The sequence below is a fragment of the Martes martes genome (assembly GCF_963455335.1).
Source record: "Martes martes genome assembly, chromosome: 10".
Lineage (NCBI taxonomy): Eukaryota > Metazoa > Chordata > Mammalia > Carnivora > Mustelidae > Martes > Martes martes.
The window spans coordinates 5,650,360-5,676,027 of NC_137898.1; the positions used below are offsets into that span (position 1 = coordinate 5,650,360).

A 25,668-nucleotide genomic window follows, 5' to 3' on the forward strand; every position below is an offset into this window, starting at 1 on the left:
GAAGAATGTAAGATTTAGAGAAGCAGTAGCTCCGGACGCATGTGTGGAAAGGGAAGAAAGATAAGGAAAGGCTCATTATTAGTCATTTTTCTCAATTATTTTGTCCCTATTTACTCAAATTCACCCATTACGAGGTAAGACTATGCAAGCTGGTAACAGTGACATATCCTAAGTTAAATCTTGAGTTCCTAGGCCAGAGGCAATGTAAGGATCACCCAAGGTGACAAAAGAGGAGTAGGCGTTAAGGGAGGAAGGGCTCTCAAGCTTGGTCATATCCTCTAGTTCTTATGAATTTCTTATTACCTTGGTAGCCTGGTGATGCTGTTCCAAGGCCTGGTCCATGGCAACCTGGATGGAATCTTGCACTACACTGTGGCTCTCCATGAGGATGGCACTGAGATGAGTGGTTAGCAAAGTGTGGACTCCTAAGGGGAGGGAAAATACTGGTAACTTTGGATGAGAATGGCCACTTCAAGACTGCTGTTATGTGCTGTGAGTCAGGGATGGAATGAGAAAGAGGCCTCTTGGAAGAAGAGGCCACTTTTGCCTATCCACAAATAATTACTTTTTTAGACCAAACAAACAAAACCGACCCCCTCAAAAACCCAAAAAACAAAACAAAACCCCCCAAAACAAACAACAACAAAAAGTTAGCAACTTACAAACCCATCCAATTCCACTTGCAAATGAAAAAGACTTCAAAAACTAAGTGTGAAGGTTGACATTATTTTTGAAGAGACACGTGAGGGATCCTGTTTAATTCGTATCAGAAATAGAACTATATACCACATACTATAAACAATGACACTGGTGAATAGAAGGAGGAGGAGGAGGAAGAGACAAAGGAAAGGCCTGTTGGAGAGTGTGTCTGCCCTACTCCCTTCCTGTGTGAGCATCACTGTTGGGGTGAGCCACTGTTACTGTCAGGGTCTCAATCCTTTCACCTATCCTGTGATACAAAAAAAGTTAACACTCACAAAGATGACTCTGAGACTGTTGGTACAAGGCATTTTTATTTTTTTTTTATTATTTTATTTTTTTCTTCAAGGTATTTTTAAATGGGGCTATTTCTAATTAACCATAGGCACCACTGCTCAGAAGAAAAGCTAACAGTTAAAAGAAATAGGTAAAATATGTCAAACAACAATAGGCTAGCTTGACGACCCAGAGACAACAGACATGGGAAGACAAATTCACTTTACACCTGAGAAAATCCTTTTAATTAACCTTTCCTTTTTCGGTATTTTTCTGTTCTCCCCTGAATACTCCGTGCAAAGGCACTATGGTGAAGCAGCTACAGCTGGCTGGCTTTTCTCAGGGCTGCATTAAAAATGCAAAACAGAAGGTACATTTTCTACCACAAGGCACCATGATGCTATCCCAGAAAGGAATGCGAAGTGTGGTCTGCTCAAAAGGAATCCAAAATTGGAGTCTGGAGAACATAGATTCTAGAGTGAATTCAACCACTAGCTTGTGGTGACCAAGTCCCTTCACTTTTCTCACTTCAAAACTAAAACCGGCTTTATACCACCTGCTCTCAAAGGCATGTTGCGCAGATAAACTGGGATAATATATATGAAGTGGTTTTAAATGTACATTGCAATATGCAACGGGCAATATTGCTATTGCTATGATGATATTGTATGGATTACTGTTTTCTATTGTTTGGTGCTAAGAATAGCCTCAAGAAACCAGTTAGGCCCTTTTTGAAAGCAGACATTTAATTAAAAAGGTACAAGTTTGTTCCTCTAAAACTGATGATACTACCAGATGCCTTTAACGTTGTAGCAAAATAATGAGTTAATCATAGAAAAGTTACCATGACAAGGTGGGCAGGAGGCCAGTTAAGTGATTTTTTAAGACACATGGAAACAGACTGTAGTTCTGCACAATCTGTTTCCTAAAAGTAGCTCTAGAGAAAGCTTTCAAGGATATGAGAAAGAATAAGGGAAAAAGAAGATAAAATTACTGTGTCTCTATTCATATATCTGTATCTACCTACCTTTACCATATACCCTTTTTCAAAGACTAGTCCTACACTACCAGATGTGTAAGGAAATTTATAAAGATACATAGTATGGGGGCTTCTGGGGGGTTCAGTCAGTTGAGCAGCTTGCTATTGATTTCGGCTCAGGTCATCATCTCGGGCTCCTGGGATCAAGCCCAATGACAGCATCATTGGGCTCCATGCTCAGCAGAGAGTCTGCTTCAGGATTTTTTCTCTCTCTCTCTGCCCTCCCCACTCTCTCAAATAAATAAATCTTTTTTTAAAAAAGATACTTAGTATGTTTACTAATGCAGTGATGAATTTCTGTTTAATCCAATATCGAGTGTCACTACCTGAGATGCTACAGGCCTTCAGAGTCAAGCTAAGCAGAGATGTATAAGCTATCACATTACTGCAAGAATGACAGGAAGCACTGGTTTTTGAAGAATCTGAGTTCCTCAGGTGTGTTCGATAGGATTCAGAAAATGGTATGAGACTCTCTCTCATCCCAGGGAAGACTGAATGTGATAATGCCTCTAGCAGACCTCAAAACAAAACAAGACAAAAATCGAAACCAAACAACCGACCAAAAAAGCCTGCCAAAAGACAGTGGATCTTAAGTCGTAAGAGGGGCTTAGACTTGGAAGGGCTTTGATAGCACCTAGTCTAACAATCTCACATTAAATATATGAAAAGGGAAGATCAGATGATTTATGTGACTTGTTTCCCAAAAATCACCAAGGAATTTGATAGCAGAACTAAGATTATACCCAGCTTTCTTGATTCGACCCTGAAGTCCTTTCCACTATACTAAGATTTTTCTCTTATCAGCCTCTGTCCATACAAGTGCAGGCTGGGTAACAACCCTAGGCCTCCTCACTTCGTCCTTCCTGCTGGAAGCCTCATTAGTCTGGGTCACTTCGGGCTCCCATTCCAGGGCCTTGATGAACGGAAGAGTGGGGCACCAGACAACAGCTCTTCAAATGAAGAGCGGCAAGCCAGAACCCACAGAAGCGGTGTGCTTCTCTCCTAAACAATACACACATACTGGGACAAGACCAGAGAAGCAGAGAAAGCGGGAAGCAGGAAAAATCCCACAGCTGACAGCAGTTTGTTCAGTAAATAGTTGGCACCAGTCAGCACGAGCTCTTCTGCTCTGGGGACGTAAGTTGTCTCCTTTCTCTCATGACTCAGTGGGAGCAGGGCCGCAACAAACGAGCACTGCAACGGCTGGAGCAGAGCCCCAAGAAAAAACACTGGCTCACAGAGCGCACAGAAGCATATCGGGAGCCCCGAAAGGGAGGCTTCTGAACCTTTCCTCAGACATTTATAAGCTCCATGTCTCGCTATTTCCAAGTTTAGGAGGGCATTGGGAAACTCTCCTTGGGGCACCTGGGTGGCTCAGTTGGTTAAGCGTCTGCCTTCAGCCCAGATAATGATCCCTGATTGAGCCCTGTGGCAAGCCCCCTGCTCAGCAGGGTGTCTCCTTCCTCTTCCTCTGCCCCTCCCCCTTCCCTGCTCACACTCTCTCAAATAAATAAAATTTTAAAGAAAAAGGAAAGACTTAAATTTATATCTCAGTGTTTATTGGATTAAAATGCATAAGCCAACTCACACTCAGTGGTTTTCCAACCTCACTATATTTAAAAATTACCTGAGAATCTTGTTAAAAATGCAGACTCTTGAGCCATACCATATTTTTACATTATAACAAAACAGTGAGTTAATCCTTGGCTCAGGAAGCAGCATATTTTCAAATACTGTAGGTGATTCTGATGCATGCATTTCATGGACCACCAAACAGAACCTTTCTGGTAACAGGTTATCACCAATTTGTTAGATGAACTCTAAAGTCCCCCTTTGTATGCCGGAACAAGGACAGTTTCTCCCTTTCCAAAGGTCCATGTGGCAGTCACATAAAGTCATTCATACCATTACACGCCCACACCTCCCTATGTTGTAGTTGAGAGAGATGTTGCCTCAAGGCCAAGCAATGAGAGTAATGTTTCTTGATTCTACCTGGAAAAGTGGTAATGTGGTGGAGAGCACCAGGCCTGGTGCTCTCAGGCCTGACTTTTAAAAATATACTGCTATCTGAATCCTGTCTCAGTCCAAGGAAATCATAATCCCTGGGGGTGAAGTCTGGGCATTTTTTAGAAGCTCCCCAGGTAATATATCAAGCAGCCAAGGTTGAGAACCACTCATCTAAGGTAACAGACTCTGTAGAGATCATTACAGAAGTATCCACGGATATCTGGCCGACTAAATCTGGGAATGTCATCATTTGAGAGGTGTTTCAAGATATGTATCTTTTCCACAGAGCATATAGTTTAACTTTTTAAGGCAAGGTTTTTCGTTAAAATTCATTTTTCTACAGAAATATATGTAATTCAGACATGTGCATCATATAAAGTCTCCCTTTCTTTACTTTCTTACCATTTAAGCACACCCAAACTGGCAGCCCCTATACCTACTCCACAGTTCTGTTTGCTGGACTGGAAATCCGCTGTGAAAATCCACAAAGAGAAAAAGCAGCAGCGTTTGTCCCTGGGAGTCCATATTCTGAGACTGATCTCCCTCACTGGATTCCACCTGATAACTCACATCTGGAAGCACCAAATCTAGAGGACAAGATATTACACAGTATTCTAACATAAGTAAAGCCTTCAGAATGCTGAGCAAATAAAGAACCTATACCTCAAAGAAGGATCTGAGACAGATCTAAATTCAAACACTCCCTTCTCCTCCTGAACCTGTTTTTCTATCCACGTGATGGAAGCAAAGAATAGGGACTCACAGAAGGAACATCAAAATTACAACTGGGTGTGCAAAATGGAAACCAAACAGCACTCCTTAGAACTTACTGGGAAACATTAGTATAATACATTAGCTGATTCCCCACACGACTTTCCCAGATAGATATCACTAGTAAGGGGCAGAGGTTAGAGTCAAACCTGAGTAATGATAATGACAACAGCTAATTTGTATTAAATGCTTACGACGTGCCACTTATTATGTTAAATTCTTCACATGGACTATCTAAATATTTAGTCTTCTCAACAACAGCATGGCATAGGACCTATCCTTATATCATTTTACAGATTAAAAAAAGGCACCAATAGATTAAATACATTGCCCAACATGAGGCAGTAAGTGGTGGAGCTGTTTTAGACAGACTCAAAAATCTGTGTTCTTAACCAAATTACTATATTATATTTGTATCCCCAGGTAATCTGATGCCCTACAGTCACTTTCTAGCATCTTGATCCTTTAGAATACAATCATAATAGTCTTAAGTTCCACCCAGGTCCATATGGAGAAGTACCTCCACGTGGATTCTGGTTCTGTCCTTTACAGTAATGAGTGAGGGAAGGAGATGAGGGGACAATTTCTACATTACTCATTTCCAAAGTAAACTGAACAAGTTCAGGCACTGTAAATTGGCAAAAAATGAAGGAAACCAACAAAGTATGAAAATAAAAATTGAAAGAGAAAAGGAGATATGGAGAGCCCTAGAGCTTCAAAAATTTTGATCGCATGACATCCCACCTGTTAAGAACAGGCATTCTTTCTTCACAAAACCACTCACCTACACAGACCCTCTTCAAAGACACCCTCCTTTCATTGCACCCTCTGGAACAACTACCTACTCAAGAAAAAAAATCCTTACTCTGCGGCTTACTTCCTAGAGAAGATTCTATCATTTCCCCTGAGATACTTCACCCCAGGAGGCTTCAGTCTTCTCATTCCAAGCACAGTTCTAGAATTCCTCTTCCCCGCTGGTCACCTTTCTCAGCATCCAGTTTACCAGACTACCTTCTAAATTTCAGAGGATTCTAGCAAACCATAGTCAAGCTCAAGTCTGTAAACATCGTAGATATCACCTCCTGGTTGCATATCCCTACTTTCCAGTTTTATTTTTTGGTCCAGTTATTAAGTTATTATTATTAAGTTATTAATCCAACTTTCAGTGTGATTCACCCCAAGTTAATGTGGTTAGGATCTACGTGAATACTACAGCCAGCTTCCTAAGCTGATTACTATGTGGTTTATACTCCTGCTTTGAATTTATATGGTGTTCTAATTTTTTATAAGTAATTTTATGTGCATTTTCTCATTTCACTAGAAAATATTTCTCTTCCACAATAGTTCAGTGATGTTACTAATCTTTCTAAAACCCCAGAGTTGACAGATTAAGGTACAACAGAAACCCTCTGAACAAGTCATTACAAGATGGAGGCCTACTGACTATCTCAAAAGGACCGGGAAGAGAGGAGGCAATAGAGGAAATGAGAGGAAAACCAGCATTAACATGTAATACCAAAACAGTTAGGCTTTAATGAGTCTTTGACTATTGACCTCTTTGCCACACTTCATGTAGATTCCCAAACTTAGACCCTCACCAATGACCCCCAACATAAACCATCAGATCACTGTCTATTTTTTATGTACACCTGCTATTTACATTTCCTTGCATTTTTCTAATATCCTCCAGGTTTCTTTATTCCTGTGCAAAGAGAGGGAGATATACCTCTATCCAAATTGAGATCCAAACTGGGCACCATACACAAGTGGTATTTCTTCCAGTCAATGAAATAAGAGGTATCTTTGAAGACAGTAGTAGCTGGCTGCTCCTGACCTGGCAGTATCAGAGGCAGACCTGATGGTCCATATAGAAATATGTATAGTTGCTAAAGAAAAGTACTAGATTTTAGTTTTTTATGACTATGTATTCATTTGCATAAAACAAATATAACACTGACCTGGTTCACACTCCCAGAAATAAACTAGGGTGCTAGATGATTACATATTCCTTTCCACATTGAATAGAGGTGTGAGGCACCAGAGAAGGTCCACTAGAATCCCTAGAAATTTATTCTGGGTTTAATAAGTCTGTGCTACAGGTATAGTATTGGGACAATTAGTTTATATATTCATCCTACTTATTCCATCGTAGGTTTGAATGGCACTACAAGCTAAACACCATATTAAATTCAGAGGATACAAAGATGAATATCCAGATTTAATACCTACCTTTGAGTTATCGTATTTATAGTACTGGAGATACAGGTAAAAATCAGTAAAATATGGTGTGATACATACTAGAATAGAAGTATATACAAAGAAATATCTTTCAGTAAGTATCTGAGTATATTCAGATTAAGGAAATTCCTTACCTTCTCTAACCCTATTCTCTAACCAAGACCAAGGGGGCCAGGACCTCTGAAATGGTTTCCTTCTCTTGATTTCGCTCCCACCCTTGCCCTCCCTTTTACCCAGGGTTTCTCCACCTTAGCACTACTGGCACTTTAAGCCAGATAATTCTTTGTTGTAGGGGCTGTCTTGTGAACTGTAGGACGTTTAGCAGTACCCCTGGCCTCCACCTACTAGATGCCAGTAGCAAGCTGCTCCTGAGTCATGATAGTCAAAAATTCCCCAGACATTCCCAAATGTCCCATGAGGGTAAAATTCTTCAGTTAAGAACTAATACTTAACCCATTTTGTCCCCTGAACCAAAGCTAAATAAACCACAAATATATTTTCCTTTATCTTTTTTTGTTTTCATCCTCTTTTTAACAGGGTACACATGAAGAATTAAGTGTGAAGATGAAAATCTCACCCGTAAGCACTATGAAAAGTCACAGCAGAACAAGGCGAGACAGTACCCCTAAATGAAGTCGCGATCACAAATCCAAGACATTTACACAGGAGCTAAAGCCAACACATTCACTTTTTAGAGCCAGGGGAGCTTTGAGGTACTTCGAACTCAGTAAGAGTGGAGTGTCTGAAGAGTCAAAATGTGGGACTATCTTTTCATTGGGTTGTTGAAACCATTTACATTTAATGTAAGTACTGTTATGGTTGGGTTTAAATCTACCATCTTATTATGTGTTTTGCATTCGCTTCTTGTTTTTCCCTCTTTTCTATTTTTGGATTCTATTTTGGACTCGGTGTTTTTTGTAATTCCATTTTTAACCTCCTTTTTGACTTATTCGTTTTAATTCTTTGTTGTAATAACTTAGGGATTGCTTTAGGCTTTAGAGTATACAACTTTATCACCACCTACTTTTAAGTGATATTATAACAGATAACACACATAAAGTATAAGAATCCTGCAAAAATACTTCCCATTTTCCCCTCTTGGTCTTTGTACTATTGTCATTCATTTTACTGTGACACAGCATATAAATCTTATATACCGATGGCTTTTTTTTTTTTTTTTTTTTTGCTTTAAAAAGTCAACTATCAGAGCACCTGGGTGGCTCAGTAGGTTAAGCCTCTGCCTTGGGTCCAGGTCACAATCTCAGGGTCTTGGGATAGAGCCCTCTATCAGGCTCTCTGCTGGCCGGGGAGCCTGCTTCCCCCTCTCTCTCTGCCTGCCTCTCTGCCTACTTGTGATCTCCCTGTCAAACAAATAAATAAAATCTTAAAAACAAAATTTTAAAGTCACTGTCTTTTAAAGAGATTTTTAAAAATACGGCAAGAATCTTTTATATCTATTCACATAGTTATGGTTTCCAATGCTCTTCTTTATTTGTGTAGATCCAGAATTCCATCTTCTGTCTGAAGCATTTCCTTTAACATTTCTTACAATATAGATCTACTGGTGATTGAAGTCTTTTGTACATCTGAAAAATTCTTTATTTGCCTTTGTTTTTGAAAATATTTGCTTTTGATATAGAATCCAGGTTAAGTTTTTGGGGTTTTTTGGTTTTTTGTTTTACTATTTTAAAAATGTTGCTTCAGTGGCACCTGTGTGGCTCAACTGATTAAGTGTCTGGCTCTTGATTTTGGTTCAAGTCATGTTCTCAGGGTCGTGAGATCAAGCCCCACCTTGGGCTCCATGCTAAGTGTTCAGCCTGCTTAAGATTCTCTCTCTCCCGGGGTGCCTGGGTGGCTCAGTGGGTTTAAGCCTCTCCTTTCGGCTCAGGTCACGATCCTGGGGGTCCTGGGATCGAGCCCCGCATCGGGCTCTCTGCTCGGCGGGGAGCCTGCTTCCTCCTCTCTCTCTGTCTGCCTCTCCACCTACTTGTTATCTCTCTCTCTCTCTCTGTCAAATAAATAAATAAATAAAAATACTTAAAAAAAAAAAAGAAGAAGAAGAAGAAATGTTATAAAAAAAAAAAAAAAAGATTCTCTCTCTCCCTCTCCAGGAGGCTGGGTGGTGAAGTGGGTTGAGCGTCTGACTCTTGGTTTCAGCTCGGGTCATGATCTCAGGGTCCTGAGACTGAGCCCTGTGTTGGGTTCTGTACTCAGTGGAGAGTCTGCTGGAGATTCTCTCTCTTTCCCTGCCCCTCCCATGTTCTCTAAAATAAATAAATCTTTAAAAGGTGGGGTGGGGCGCCTGGGTGGTTCAGTTGGTTAAGCAACTACCTTCAGCTCATGTCTGATCCTGGAGTCCTGGGATCGAGTCCCGCATGGGGGGGGGGTGCCTGTTCAGTGGGGAGTCTGCTTCTCCCTCTGACCCTCTCCCCTCTCATGCTCTTTCTCATTCTCTCTCAAATAAATAAATAAAATCTTTAAAAAAAACCAAAAAGATTCTCCCTCTCCCTCTGCCCCTCTACCCCCAGCTCATGTGCTGTCTCTTAAAAAGAATTAAAATAAAAAATAAAATAAAAACGTTGCTTCACTTTCTCCTAGCTTACAGTTTCCAATGAGAAATCTTAATTCTCATCTTGGTTCCCCAGTATGTTATGTATGTCTTTTTACCTTAGTCTCTTTTAAAGTTTTTTTCTTTATTATTGGCCTTAACCAATTTGATTATGATGTACCTTGATATAATTTTATTCAAGTTTCTTATGTTTAAAGTTTGTTGATCTTCTTGCATTTGTAGATTTATACTTTTCATCAAATTTGGAAATTTGGGGAACATTATTTCCTCAAATATTTTATCTGCCCTCCCTCCCTGAAGGAATCCAATTACATGTCTCTAAATTAGGCCACTTGAAGTTATCCCACAGTTCACTGAAGCTTTGTTCACTTTTTTAGTCTTTTTTGGGTTTCATTTTCATTTCTATTGCCATGTCTTCGAGCTCACTAATATTTTCCTCTGCAATGTGTACATCTGTCACTAATCTCATCCAGTGTATTTTCATCCTAAAAGTTGTAATTTCTATGTCTACTTGTTCAATTTGGGTGCTTTTTATAGCTTTTGTCTATTTACTTAAGATGTTCAATATTTTCCTCTCACACCTTGAATATACGGGTACAGTTATACCTGTCTTAATGTCCTTGTTTACAGTCCTATTACCTATGTCATTTCTGGGCAGTTCTCATTGACCAATTTTTTTTCTTTCATTATGGGTCCTATTTTCCTGTCTGTTTGCATGCCAACTAATTTTTTATTGGATGACCAGCATTATGAAGTTTATCTGGTCAAATGCAGGACATTTTTGTATTCCTGTAAATATTCTTAAACTTTTTTCTCAAACACTATAAAGTTACTTAGGAACAGTTTGAGCCTCTTGGATCTTACTTTCAAGCTTTGTTAGGTGGGACCAGGGAAGCTAGGGCTAGGGCTAACTCCTCCACTATATTTAGGCAAAACCTTCTTAGGACTCCAACTGATACTTTATGAAATATGAGGTTTTCCATCCTGCCTTGTAGGAACAGAAACCATTCCCAGGTCTGTGTATACTCCAGGTATTCTCCTCTGTCTGGAGCTCTCTCTGTATGTTCGTCTCCTCTTTGGTACTCTGTAAGTTCTAGCTCCCTGAACCTCCCTAAACTCTGAACTTTGTCTTCTCAACTCAGAGAGATCACTAGACTCTAGCTGGGTATAATCTCCCTATGAACTTCTCTCTAGGTAGTACAGTGGTACAACACAGGGTTTGTTTGTATCTCCTCTCTCTCGACCCACTGTCCTATACCATCTATTGTTTATATAACTTGTCCATTTTTTAAAATTGTTCATGGTAGGAGGTTGGATCCAGTCCCTGTTATTTGTTCTTGGCTGGAAGTAGAATTTCGGAAATTGACATAATCTCACGGACTTTGATAGCTTCTTTGCTTTCCAGATCAACATAAGATACCCAGGCTCATCTTGTAGATTTATTTTTTTTTAAGATTTTATTTATTTATTTGAGAGAGAGCATGCATAGGGGTGGGGGAGGAGGGAAACAGTGGAATGAGAAGGGAAGAGGGGGAGAGAGAAGCAGACTCCCCACTGGGCAGAGAGCCCCATGTGGGGCTCGATCCCAGGACCCTGGGATCATGACCTGAGCCAAAGGCAGATGCTTAACTGATTGAGCCACCCAGGTGCTCCTTATCTTGTACATTTCTACTTTAGACCTGGAATCAGTCATTCCTCCTTTTTAGTGAGCAATGACATTTAGAGAACACATTCTGGGTACTAGGAGTGCTCATTGTTCCTATATTTGTTTGTTTTTTGTTTATTTAGCAGACAAAGAAATACGTAATTTCAAAAGTCAGAAAACCTGGGGGTATACACTGGTATCTTCAATTCCACTTTAAAATTACTTTAAATTTTTTTTTATTTCAAAATAAAAATATTTTTTGAATTTGTACTCCTGTATCTGTTATCTTATGCTACAAATTTTGGTTCCCAACAATGTTAATATAATTATTTGCTTTATAATAAGTAAGTATATAATAATTTCAGTATAATACCAATGTTATTACTAAGAATCAAGGTCACTAAATGAATTTCAAGAGTGCTTTACAGTTCACTTCATTTTTAGAGTATATCCCACCAAGAATGTATATCAAAACAGTATGTTCTAAAGTCAGTTGAACTAATCTTTTTACTGTATGAATTATGACATTAATCTATACAAGTATGTTCATTATCTTTTATCTTGAGAAATACTTTTACAGGCTATGGGATTCCAGCTTGATTTTTTTAGTTTCAGGACATTAACACTATTATACTACTACATCCTGTTGGAATGGGGAAGTCAGCTGCAATTTGTTTCTCTTTTGAAGAAAATCCATCTTCCTTAGCTGATTTTTCTCCTTGTTTTTGATTTTCTACAGGCATATATATCTTTTTGTTTATCCTGCTTGATTACTGAGCTCTAAAATCTGTTTTAGTTGCTTCAGCCATTAATTCTTCAAAGACTGTTTCTGCCCTTTGGGACTGGAATTAAATGTACATTAAATGGTCTCACTGTTTCCTCTCACCTGTTAACCTCTCTTCTGTATTTTCCATACTTTTGTCTCTCTTTACTAAGTTTTTGCTATCTTCATCTTTTACTTTACAAATTCACTTATGCTATATCTAATCTGTTGTTAAACCTATTTAATTTCAATACTGGTCACTGTCTTTTTTGATTCTACAATTTCTGTTTGGTTCTTTTAAAAATTATGTCACATTTTATAGTTTACAGTTCCCTGGCGAGATTTTTAAGCTTGGCTTTCAATTTCATAAGCATAGTAAACATAATTTTTTATTTTTAAAATCAATGTCTGATACTACCCATATCTGGAGTCCCAGTTCGTGCTTCTGTTGCTTCTGTTTTTGCTAGCTTTTGTTCATGTTACCTTATGCACTCCTGTACCTAGGTGAGGGGGTGTGTGTGTATGACAGAGAGAAAGAGAGAAATGTGCACATGAGCTGGACATTTTGAGAAAGCATCTGTTAAATAATTTGAAGCACAGATGTGGTCATCTATCTACCTAGAAAGAATTTTTGTTTACTTCTACAGGGCATCTGGAGAATTAGAAATCTAGAATCATCTTAATCCATTCTGAAAGCTTAAGATTTTCTAGACTTCCCAGATGACCCCAAAAATATATGAGTTCAGGTAAAGGATGGTTTATTTCAGGTTCACCTTACTCCTTAAAGTGTAATCTTTTAGTTATCCCTGCCCAAAACAAGAGGAACTTTGAAGAGCACCCCAGCTCAGCAAGCCCTAAACTCTTTGGCTTTCTTGTCCTACATCAATTTGGAAGTGCATCTTAGCCTCTAGGCTGCTTGCTCTAATTTGCAAATGACCTTCGGGCAAAAGCAGCCCCCAATGTTGGGCTCAAGCTTTCTGTGATTCCTGTTTCTCCTATGGTGGCCTAGAAATTTCTGCCTACTCACCAGCTCTTAGATTCTTTTATGATGTTTAATATTTCATACAGCATTTGTCCTCAATGGGAGGGTGGGTCTAAATTACCTAGTTGGCCATTTTCAGAAACTGAAATCCTACCAGAGTTTTCTGTTAGCTCTCTTTCTCTTCACTAACACATCACCTCCCTAGAGTCTCCTTTGGCTATAATATTTAAAGTAACTTTCCTATCATTATCTCTTTGTCTGCTTTATCTTACCTTTACTGTACTTATCACTACCTGACATCTATTTATTAAAATGTCCCACTAAGGGGCGCCAGGGTGGCTCAGTCAGTTAAGCGACTGCCTTTGGCTCAGGTCATCATCCTGGATCTCAGGATCAAGTCCCGCATTTGCCTCCCTGCTCAGTGGGGAGTCTGCTTCTCCCTCTGACCCTCCCCCCTTTTTTGCTCTCTCTCATTCTCTCTCTTTCAAATAAAATAAAATAAAATAAAATGTCCCACTAAATGTAAAGTTCAAGAGGATAGAAAATGTGCCTTATTCCCTCTGGGGAATGGGATGGGGAGGAAGGAGAAATTTTTATATTTTACTTTATACTCTTCTATATGACCTAGATATTAAGGTTTTTAAAATCCAAAAGTCCATGCATAATCTTTATCACCATCCCACTCCTTCCTCCTCCCTAATGATATTTTCAGCTGACATTTATTCCATGACCTTTGCCTTCTTCTGTTCTTATTCTTTATACTCTACTATATATAACTACATTTACTCTTATAGCTTCAGTCATATAACAATAATACCTAATATTTATTGAACACTTATTAAATGTCAGGCAGTATGCTAGGAGCCTCACATAGGTTACTATATGGTCAGTCCTAAAACAAACAAATCACAAAAGAGTAACTATAACAACAACAAAACCTTTGCAAGGGGAAATAAATAAATCTACCAAGTAGTATTATCTCTGTTTTAAAGCTGATGAAATAAAAGCTTAGGCTGTTAAGTAAGCTGCATAAAGTCACAGCCAATTAGTGGTGAATCCAGCATTTACACTCTTGTGCCATGCTCTAACCACAGTACTATGCTACACTAAATCCATGGGGGAAATATTGACACTCAAAAATATATCTCTAAATCTGATCACTTCCAATTTCCAGACCAAAATTTCTATGTATCTGCTTGCCATTTTCAAGGGACATCCTGCAGGAACCATAAACATGTTTAAACCTCAGCTAATCTTCTTTACCTTCCAAATCTGCCATTTATGATTTGTTTCTAATTGACAGTATCATTATTCTATCAGCCATCTATGGAAATGTTTTTAAACAGCTGAGTTTTAAAGATAACACATAACATACAATTTACCCATTTAAAGTGCACAGTCAAATAGGTCGTAGTATATTAAAAAAAATTGTGCAACCATCACCACCATCAATTTTAGACCATTTTATCACCTCCTAAAAAATCCCTCTCCATCCACTTTCTGTCTCTATAGATTTGCCTCTTCTGGATGTAGAAATCTGGACATCAACTTTGGCCATTCCCTGCCCCTAATCTCTCCCTACTCTAACAATGAATTGGTTGCCTCATTATGTTGATTACTTCCAAGGATAAGTTTCTCTTTTCCACGCTCCTCACACTATCTCTTGCTGAGGTCACTTACGTATTTACATAGTGATTACTGACTTCTCTCTCCTACCCCACTGCATAATGCTGCCTGAGACTCCTAAAACATTCAATGGTTTCCCACTATAAAGACAATGAAGTTTACACTCCTTAGTGTGACACACAAGAGTCATGTTCAACTACTTTCCCAGCCTCATCTCTCCTGCTTGCACCATTCATTCCATGCTTCACTCATACTAAATTATGTGACAAGCATGTGGCACAGGTGTCACATTTTATAGTTTTCAGTTTTTTGGAAAAATTCTCAAGCTTGGCTTTCATACTGGATTTTTATTTTTATACAAATCATACTGGCTTCTAGGCACAGAGTTTATATGCCAAGGTTTTTTTTTAGAATTGAGATATAAAAATTCATTTTTTTCAGGGTGCTTGGATGGCCTAGTCAATTAAGTGCCCAACTCTTGATTTTAGTGCAGGTCATGAGCTCAGGGTCATGGGATTGAGTCCCGCACTGAGCTCTATGCTCAGCTCAGAGTCTGCTTGTCCTTCTTGCTCTGCTCCTACCCCCCACTCACTGTCTCTCTCTCTCTCTCTCATAAATAAATAAAATCTTAAAAAAATTCATTTTCAAGACAATGAATTTGAAGATTTTGATGGACTCTATCTTCAAAAGGATATGGAAACCGAAGAAATCCTATTCAGCTGGTTGGGAAAGACCTTTGGGCAGGGACACAGAGCAGCAGCTGGAGTCAGTATCAGCTCTCCCAACAAGCCCACGCCAGCCATGTCATCAGGAATGAAAAGCACTACTGGATGTCCTAGGACAGGATGGATTCTGCTGCAGAGTAATTCAGCTGTAGCAAATTTTGGCCTACTGTGAAAAAACAGGTAAGACAAATTTAGCTTTTCTGGTTCTTAAGATTTTTTTTTTTTTAATTTTTAAGTAGGCTCCACGATTGTGTGCCTGGCTGGCTCAGTTGGTAGAGTGTGCAACTCTTGATCTTGGGGTTGTGAGTTTGAGCCCCACACTGGGTGTAGAGATTACCTCAAATAAAATCTTTAAATAAATAAATAAAGTAGGCTCCATGCCCAACAAAGACTTTCCTCTCTCTTTAAACTGATGAGGTCATCCAGGAATATATGTCCACAAACACTGGCTCAGAGGCTTAAACTTTTTCAGTAAATCTGTGTTAAAGAGCTGTTTACCTGTAAAGATTGTATGATAGCGGAGGACTACTAAAGAAAGTTAAGGTTGGGGCTTTTGTTTCCTGCACATATTAAAGAATTAAAAAAATCTGATCTGAATTGTAATTCTGACTAAGAGTGAAACTAAAAACCCACGAGGAGTCTCTTCAAGCCTTAAGATCCTATGACTACCAGTGATGATTCAGGGCATACAAATGGAGTTGAAAACTACTGAATAAAGAATAAATGAGTTGATCTTAATGATAAATTAGTCTTGGGGTGCCTGGGTGGCTCAGTGGGTTAAAGCCTCTGCCTTCGGCTCAGGTCATGATCCCAGGGTCCTGGGATGAGCCCCCACATCGGGCTCTCTGCTTGGCAGGGAGCCTGCTTCCCTTCCTCTCTCTCTGCCTGCCTCCGTGCCTACTTGTGATCTCTGTCAAATAAATAAATAAAACCTTTTAAAAAATTAGTCTTTTTCTTGCTATAATGCACGTTCACTTTGGATTCTGTGGTAAATGGACAGCACAGGAAGGCAAGACAGGGGGTTCTATTCCATTTATTTACCATCTTCTCCATGGATTTTTTTCTTTTCTTTCTTTCTTTTTTTTTTTTTGTAGTTTGAAGAAGGTGGAGGTAGAGAGAGAGAGGATTTCCAAACATACGCAAAATGCTGATGCACAAATAATAACATACAAAAAATTCCTTTCTATTCATAGTATCTTTCTATCCAAGAGTTCAAGTAACTATCTAAAGTCATTCCCCTCTTCTCATATGTAAATAAGAATGAAATTAGCAGGGTTTGTTTTGTTTCATTTTACAGATGGGAAAGAGAAGGGACATGTCCTTGGGTCAATTAGAATATATTCAAGAAGCCAGAAATAATAAACATTTTCAATACAAATAGCTTCAAAATTTTACTTCCACTTTTCTGACAGAGAATCTGATACCTGGCACTAAGAAATGACAAGTGAGGCTACTTTCAACTTCTACCCACATTCATACTCATAACAGGAGATTAAAACGCGGAGAGGGACCACAGTGCTTTTACCCTTCACCTCACATAATGCTGATAGCTTATAACAAGAGCAATTCCACTCGACAGGTTCAAAGTGGGTTCATTCTTTGTCCTGCAAAGCAAAGAAAAACTAAGCCATATTTCAGAGATTCTAAAACCAATCTTTACCTGATACAAATTCTGGCCCATGACTACCATCACCCCCAAAGATTACTAAAATTTAATAACCAATTAACCAAGGGGAAAATGGCAATTTTTAAGATCACCCACTCAAGTGAGAGGAAAAGAAATGAAATGTTTAGATGAATCTACTTGCTCGTTAAAAGCTAACATGGGAAAAGAAATTTATTCAATCTGAAAAAAAAAAAAAGCTAACATAGAATAAAATGTGGGGCTCTCAGAAAATTAGTTTCAGGGTGAGTTTGGGTCAAGAAGTCAAATTGTGGGGCACCTATGTGGGTTGGTTGAGCAACCAACTCTTGATTTCGGCTCAGGTCATGATCTCACGGTCATGAGATCAAGGCTTTCCTGGAGCCCCGCGTCAGGCTCTGCGCTCAGTCTGGAGTCTGCTTGGGTTTCTCTTACCCTGTGCCCCTCCCTCCCACACACAGGCGCATAGGCGCACTCTTTCTCTCTAAAATAAACAAATCTTTAAAAAAAAGTCAAACTGTGAAGCTACTAGAAACAGGACAATAATGACTGAGAAAAACTATAAAGCCACAGCATAAACTTAAGCCATGGATTTAAGGACTTACCCAAAGACTTCCACGGAAAGGATTCCATTCACCTTTACACTGAAATTAAATTTAATCTGCAAAGTAAATGGAGTATGAGATTTAACACGAACCAGGACAGAGATTAAAAACTTCCATACTTAATTCCCAAAGGGAAAGGTATTCTTTATATCCACTTTTTTTTACTTGTCCTTTCCCTGAACATAATATAATTAATACAATTACCATTTATCTGTGCTCAAATTCTGCATCTTAAATAAATTGAGTCCTAGACTTCAATTCCAAGTGGCCACAGATCATCACAAGAATGAACCCACTGGGGCACCTAGGTGGCTCAGTGGGTTAAGCCTCTGCCTTTGGCTTGGGTCATGATCTCAGGGTCCTGGGGTCAAGCCCCGCATCGGGCTGTCTGCTCAGTGGGGAGCTTGCTTCCTCCTCTCTCTCTCTGCCTGTCTCTCTGCATACTTGTGATCTCTATCTGTCAAATAAATAAATAAAATCTTAAAAAAAAAAAGAACGAACCCACTTTGAACCTGTGGAATCTACCCTTTGTTCTCTGCTCTTTTCCCAGTGTTATCTCTTCTCCCCTTTAAAGGAACTATCAATTTTTCTCTCTATTCTTTCCACTGTTTTTGTACATAGAACATTCCATGCTTTTTCCTTTGCTTTTTCTTCCCCTGCCCCTCTCTGACTTTTGTCCTCCCTCCAATTTACTTCACTGTTCTAATTATTTCCTACCTTTGACCTACATTTTTCTTTCTGTATAACATAATTGGTAATCAAGAACTCTAGAGCCAGACTGCCTGAATTCAAATCCTGGCTCTGCAAGTTACTTAACCTCTCTACCATAGTTTCCTCAGCTATAAAATGGGAATGATGCTGATAAAACCTACTTCACAAGGGCTGCTGCATGGGGTGAGTGAGTGAGTGTGTGGAAAGCACTCAGAATGGTGACTGGCATAATAAGCACTGAACCCTGCTGAAGACAGAAAAAGTAGAAAGCTAGCAAGAGAAGAAAAGGAGAAGTTAAAAAGCATACTTAATGGTGTGCATCCCTATAAACATACCTAATTATAGCTAATAATAAAAATTATAGCTCTCCAAAGTTTGAAGTACTTTATCAGAATTTCCTGATTTGCTCTTCTGGTCACTTCGGAAAAGAAGATGGTCAGCCAAGTTCATTATCCAGATTTAATAGAAAAATGAAGCACAGAGGAGGGAAAAAAATGAATCTAAACTGATACAATAAAACAGTAAGGAAGTAAAAACAAGAACCCAAGGAAAGCTCTGTATCAAGGGCTCTCAGCTATGTCACATGACCAACATCAATACTGTGTTCGGGACAAAGAAATCAAATCAATTCAATATTAAAAGTTGTAATCATTATCATGGAAAGAAAGTGGACCAACCATATTATTTCATCTCCTACAGAGTAGAGGTCTCCTGAAGACGACAAGAGAAGCATCACTGTGCCAAAGAACAGCTTACCTTAGGGTGTACCATGACAATTTTATGTAAAAAATTCTTTATCACGAGACTATCTGTCATCAGAGTTCTGGGCTTTTCATCAACCTGCAACAACACAACAAAACATCCACCACACATACACAAACCCAGGAGCACAAATAAATTAAATTATGGTATTTCTTGGGGCATCTGGGTGGTACAGTCAGTTGAGCATTTGACTTTTGGTTTCAGCTCAGGTCATGATCTCGGGGTGGTTAGATCGAGCCCCACACCGGGCTTTGCATGGAGTCCACTTAAGATTCTCTTTCCCTCTCCCTCTGCCCCTCCCTGCCTCTCTAAAATGAATAAATAAAGCTTTGAATAAATAAATCTTTAAATAAATGAATAGAGGTATTTCTTCCTATAAAGGTAACTTACCCCTCAGAAAGCTTTTCAGATATCCAAGGGGAAACACCTTTGGATCTAAGAACTGGTCATAAAAGGCAATCTAATAGCTATCATTTCTTAGGCTAAACTATTTCATGGAACTTCTGGAGACACAATTTCAAAACCACCTTTTGGAATAAATTTAAAAGTAATTCAGACTGGAAATAAGAGAAGTAACTCTACCTTAGCTCGACCATCCTGATGTGAATTGATCTGTATTAAGAATGTAGTGAAAGAGGGTGCCTAGGTGGCTCAGTGGGTTAAAGCCTCTGCCTTCGGCTCAGGTCATGATCTCAGGGTCCTGGGATCGAGCCCCGCATCGGGCTCTCTTCTCAGTGGGCAGCCTGCTTCTCCCCCTGCTTTCTGCCTGCCTCTCTGCCTACTTGTGATCTCTGTCTTAAAAAAAAAAAAAAAAAAAAAGAATGTAGTGAAAGGAACAGACACTAAAAGGAACTATTTTCCAGCATCAATTCATTTATCTACTCTTTTTTTTTTTTTTAGGAAAAGCTGTATAGCAAAAAGCTCACAAGTCAGAAGTCTTGAGTTCTAGTACTGGCTCTTAACTGCTCTGGATTTTATTTACTAATCTGTAAAACAAGGATAAAAGTCATCCATTCTAGAGGCATCTGGGTGGCTTGGTTAAGTAGTTGGTTAAGCATCTGCCTTCAGCTCAGGTCATGATCAGGGTCCTGGGATGGAGCCCCACTTTGGGCTCCCTGATCAGTAGGGAGCCCGCTCCTCCCTTTCCCTCTGTGTCTGCCCACCGTTTGTGCTTTCTCTCTCTAAAATAAATAAATAATAATTTTTTTTAAAAAATTACCCAATTCCACCTCACAGAACTGTTGTAAGGATCAAGCAATAATCTTTAAGTTATATATTATACATGGCAACAACAGTAGATATCACTTGTGGAATGCCTACTATGTAGCAAGCATTGTGCAGGTGTTCTACCTACATTACCTCACAAAAATCTCGAGGCAGGTACTACTATCCTTTCTTTAGAGTTTTTTTTTAAGAGTTCATTTATTTATTTGACAGAGAGAGAGCACAAGTAGGCAGAGTGGCAGGCAGAGGGAGAGGGAGAAACAGGCTCCTGCTGAGCAGGGAGCCCGATGCAGGACTCAATCCCAGGACCCTGAGACCATGACCTGAGCTGAAGGCAGAGGCTTAACCCACTGAGCCACCCAGGCACCCCAGTAGATTTTTTAAAAGATTTTATTTATTTATTTGACACAGAGAAAGACAGCAAGAGAGGGAACACAAGCAGGGGGAATGGGAGAGGGAGAAGCAGGCTCCCCGCTGAGCACGGAGCCTGATGTGGGACTCGATCCCAGGACCCTGAGACCATGACCTGAGCAGAAGGCAAATGCTTAATGACTGAGCCACCCACGTGCCCCTAGATTTTTTTTTTAAAACGAGACCTAGAGAAGTTAAGCAACTTGCCTAAGGTTACCCAGCTGTTCAGTGATAGAGCCAGAATTTGACCCTAAGTCTATTTGCCAATTGTCCATACTCTTTTCAATATACCCAGATACCTCCCTATAAATATAATAAAATTTACAATTTAATGAGGGCTTTCTCCACTCCAGGAATGGAGCTAAAGTATCTTACTTATATTACCTCACTTACCCCTCACAAAAGCCCTGATAGTTACATATAACCCACATTTTATGGATGAAAAAACAATGAGTCTCAAAGAGGTCAAACAATTTTCTCAAGGTTACCCAATCTGCCTCCAAAGCTTTAGTATTAACCACTATCCTATAATGATTCACTCTATTTAATACAGTGTCCCTAAACCCAAAGTTAGAAGGAGTCTTTAGAAAATGGAGAGTCTAAGAAAATGAGAAGAAATAGAGTAAAAAATCAGTAAGTTCTTATTGGTGGATCAGAGAATACAGAGCCATGTAGTAGGTACATATTAAAGAAAAAAATGGTCCTAGACCTCAACATATAACATAATGATGAAGAAACAGAAAGAACAAATTACTATAATACTTTTTGTAAATACATTGAAAATGAGAACGAGAAGTATGCAGTGAGTGGGGAAAATTAGAAAGATTATTATAAAATCATTACAAAAAATTATCAGAAAAGTGGATGGGAATTATTAGAAAGTTCTGAAAACAGATCTAGGATTATTCCTGCATATAAACAGTAGTGATTAAACAGAAACTGCAGCATACACATCATAGTCACATCCTTCATTTAAAAAATTTTACTATAGAGGTGCCTGGGTGGCTCAGTCAGTTAAATGTCCGACTCTTCATCTCAGCTCAGGTCTTGATCTCAGAGTTGTGAGTTCAAGCCCTGGGTCGGGGTCCACACTGGGTGAGGAGCCTACTTTAAAAAAAAAACTTTATTATAAGATGTTCAAATAGAAGAAAAGCAATGAGCTCTTCAAAGCATTTTCTGTACTTAGCACTTAGAAAACAACTTCTTGGAACAGTTTCAAACTTCTGTAGCCTTGGTTATTATAGGGTACATCACAGAAAGGGCTAATTATATCTAGCAGTAAGGCAACCAAGTAAGTGAAAATTCCTTGAGCGACTACCAGAGAGGAGCTACAATTAATAATGATGAGAGCTACCACTTACTGAACACCTGCTACATGCCAAACAGTTTATATGCAAGTAAGAAATATCCCCCATTTTATTTATGAGAATAATGAGACTAAATAAGCTGTTTAATTTTTCCAAGGTCACACGTAGCTAGCTAAGTGGCAAAACTGGGATTCAAACCTAGATCTAACTTCAAAGCCCACATTCCATTATGTAATACTGTCTCTCCAAGAAAGTTCATTATCTGTGCATATAGCTTTCAGAATCAGATATTATGTAATCTATCATCACTTTTATGGAGTATGACAGGCAATGCTTATGCAAACTATTGAATTACCCACTGAAAACACTGAATGGAGTTTATTATGTAACCTGGGCCTACAGAGATAAATAAAACGATATGAATTTGAAGAGTTCACAGTTAAGTAGAAGAGAAAGACAAATAAATAATGTATATGACAATGTGAAATGTTCTGTGATTTACATATATTAAGAAATGCTAAAGAAATACACAAGAAGGACTGGTATCTAATCCAGACTGAGAAGATAAAGTGACCTAATACCACGTCAGCAGAGGACAGTTAACATAAAGCAAATAGCTCCTTTTATAGTCTACTCATAATTTATTGAGAGGGACTGAAAATGTATGTGTTGGGGGCGCCTGGGTGGCTCAGAGGGTTGGGCCTCTGCCTTCAGCTCAGGTCATGGTCTCAGGGTCCTGGGATTGAGCCCCGCATTGGGCTCTCAGCTCAGCAGGGAGCCTGTTTCCCCCTCTGCCTGCCTCTCTGCCTACTTGTCATCTCTCTCTGTCAAATAAATAAATAAAATCTTTTAAAAAAGCAAATACATGTGTCTATGTCTACAAAGTCTTTTAAAGCCTTTTAGAGTTGGGTGTCAGAAACACAGTACCCTCGCCTGACATACATATGGAAGCAGTGAATTTACTTAAGTGTTGTTAGGAAAACATAGATGCTGCCAGCCCTGGGCAGCAGAAACGATTATTGAATCAAATGTTCCAGCCTTCACCTTTAGATACAAATCTAATTATATCACAGATAATATCAAAGCTGTTTCATAGTTTCAAACTGAACTTAGGTTGTCATAGGCCCTGTATGACTGTCTAGAAGAAAGTAAATCTGTGCTTCTGTCTCGTCCTGTCTCTGTTAAATATGTATATAGAGAAATAGAGATAGATAAACATGTGTACCTCTACCAATTTTATCACTTAGTATACATGTGTACCTCTACCAATTTTATCACTTAGTATTATAGCAGAAATAATATAAAAATGGATAAAGCTTTCAAGAAGATCTTGTAAAATCAAATTGTTTTTGGAGGGACATGTTACCCAGCTGAATGGATCCCAAGATGCAGGACTGACTCAGCATAAACACAAGACTTTGCATCTCTCCTAAATGACGTTCTCTTCAGTATTCCCTGGGATTGGCTCTCCTCACATGCACAGAGCAGTGGATCATTTATTACTGCTTTTTCATGGATGTCTCCATTCACTAGCTTCCACTGTGAACCTTGCTACCTGACTATTCTCCCCGTTTGAAGTATATATGATGAATTTGTTCACAATCTCCCCCTTCTTCTCTTCTCACTCTCTTCAAATATCTTTTAAATAACTGCACAGTACCAGAGACAATGAGATGTAACGGAACAAATGCTTTCAGGGAACTCTTGTTCCTGCTCCTCTGAGGTCAGACTGCTTTTTGCCACTTTTCATCTATTGCCAGCTGACTGTAGGCACTGAGCTCACGTTTCCTCAGCATTTTAGGACCTGCCATCAAGGGCGCCTGGGTAGCTCAGTGGGTTGAGCCTATGCGTTCCGCTCAGGTCATGATCTCAGGGTCCCGGGATGGAGCCCAGCATCAGGCTCTCTGCTCAGTAGGGAGCCTGCTTCCCCCACTCTCTCTGCCTGCCTCTCTCTCCCTACTTGTGATTTCTCTATCAAATAAATAAATAAGAATATTAAAAAAAAAAAAAGACCTGCCATCAACTGGGCTGACTTCCACATCCAAGTTGATGGCCTGTCTAAGGAACAACTTAGTCTCACAATTTCCTAACCTCTTCAACTCCAATGACCTTGACATCCACGCATTTCCAGCTACCTATTTCCATGGCCTAGTTTGGAATTGTACTATTCTAAAAACCTGACACTGAAATGCCTCACTCTTGTGTGAAAAGATGCACACCAAGATGTTAACAGTGGCTACCACAATTAAGTCAAATTATCTGTGTTCTAAATGCTCTCGTTCATTTTCCTGAGGGAAACACTGCTTTTGCAATAAGGAAAAAAATAAGACAAACTCCGTAAGTCTGAAGACAACTTCCTATTCTTTCAAGTCTCTGAATCCCTTATACCCAGAAAATCTGTTGATACATACATATGATACATATTACACTGTATTTGTAATTATTTGTTTGCTTGTTTATCTTTTCCTTTATCAAGTAATGTGTCTTGGGACTCTGTACCTTCAACATCTAGCACAGTGAGGCCAACTTGAGCAAACACAGGCTCCTGAATGAGTGAATAAATATTTAAACAGACCTGATTAAAATGAGTAAGGCTTTGGTTCAAATTCTAATTCTGTCATTTAACTTTCGCATGACCTTGGGTAAATCAATTGAACTCTCTGAATCTCAGGGTTCTTGCATCTGTAAAATGGGGGGATAATCCCTGTTCTATCCACTTCACAAAACTGTCAGGAGGCTTAAATAATATATATAAATGTTAGTTATAAAAATTATTGTTTGTTTAAACTGGTTAAAACACATGATCTCCTTTTCTATAACTGCTTTCCTTGGTTCACTGAAATCAGCTTTTTTTATTGCTACTTGAAATTAATAGTTTCAGAGTCGACTAACCATTAATTGCTCCAGATTGTTTACCCATCATTCCCCTAAAGAAGATAAGGCACAGCCAGAGATATCTATTGTCGCAATACTGCACCCATTTCCTTTGAGAAGGAGCATATAATTGTCCAAATACAAAGAAAGGCTTCCCAAATGTTTCTTGGGAGAACGTTTAAAGTACTCTAGTTCTGGGGCTCCTGAGTGGCTCAGTCAGTTAAGCAACTGCCTTTGGCTCAAGTCCTCATCTCAGGGTCCTGGGATCAAGCCCTTCATTGGGCTCCCTGTTCAGGGGGGAGCCTTCTCCCTCTCCCTCAGCCCAACCCCGCATCCCCCCACCCTGTCTTGTGCTTTGTCAAACCTCTTTCTCTTTTTTTAAGATTTTATTTATTTGACAGAGAGAGGGCACAAGCAGGAGGAGCAGCAGAGGGAGAGGGAGAAGCAGGCTCTCTACTGAGCTAAAGGCAGATGCTTAACTGGCTGAGCCACCCAGGTGCCCCTAAATAAAATCTTAAAAAAAAAAATTCTAATTCTTTATGACTCCACAAACTCAAAGGAAAGAAAGATAGGGGATCAGAGAATTGTTAAAGAGAATGGAGAACTCAACTGTCACCCTCATAAATCTGAGCTTCAAATAAATCAATAAAGATCTTTAAGCCAACTTAATAAAAATGTATCCAAATAGCATCTGCACTGAGAATCCATTTTTATTTTCTTTTTCAGGAGATCCAAATTCAAATAATGGCTTGTTTCAGTGACTCTCAAATTTATCTGCACATTAGGAATCAT

General features: G+C 39.2%; 1 protein-coding gene across 1 annotated transcript in view; it reads right to left on the bottom strand.

The window, feature by feature from the left end:
- TOP6BL (TOP6B like initiator of meiotic double strand breaks) overlaps positions 1-25,668 on the bottom strand; it is a 110,100-nt gene that overhangs the window by 21,143 nt on the left and 63,289 nt on the right. Inside the window, exons 5-11 of the mRNA XM_080815379.1 lie at positions 19,055-19,138; positions 17,588-17,643; positions 16,873-16,944; positions 15,317-15,506; positions 6,519-6,675; positions 4,462-4,608; positions 304-425 (exon numbers count right to left, since the gene is read on the bottom strand). Of these exons, the coding sequence (XP_080671505.1) occupies positions 304-425; positions 4,462-4,608; positions 6,519-6,675; positions 15,317-15,506; positions 16,873-16,944; positions 17,588-17,643; positions 19,055-19,138 (828 nt within the window). The remainder of the gene's footprint in view (positions 1-303; positions 426-4,461; positions 4,609-6,518; positions 6,676-15,316; positions 15,507-16,872; positions 16,945-17,587; positions 17,644-19,054; positions 19,139-25,668) is intronic.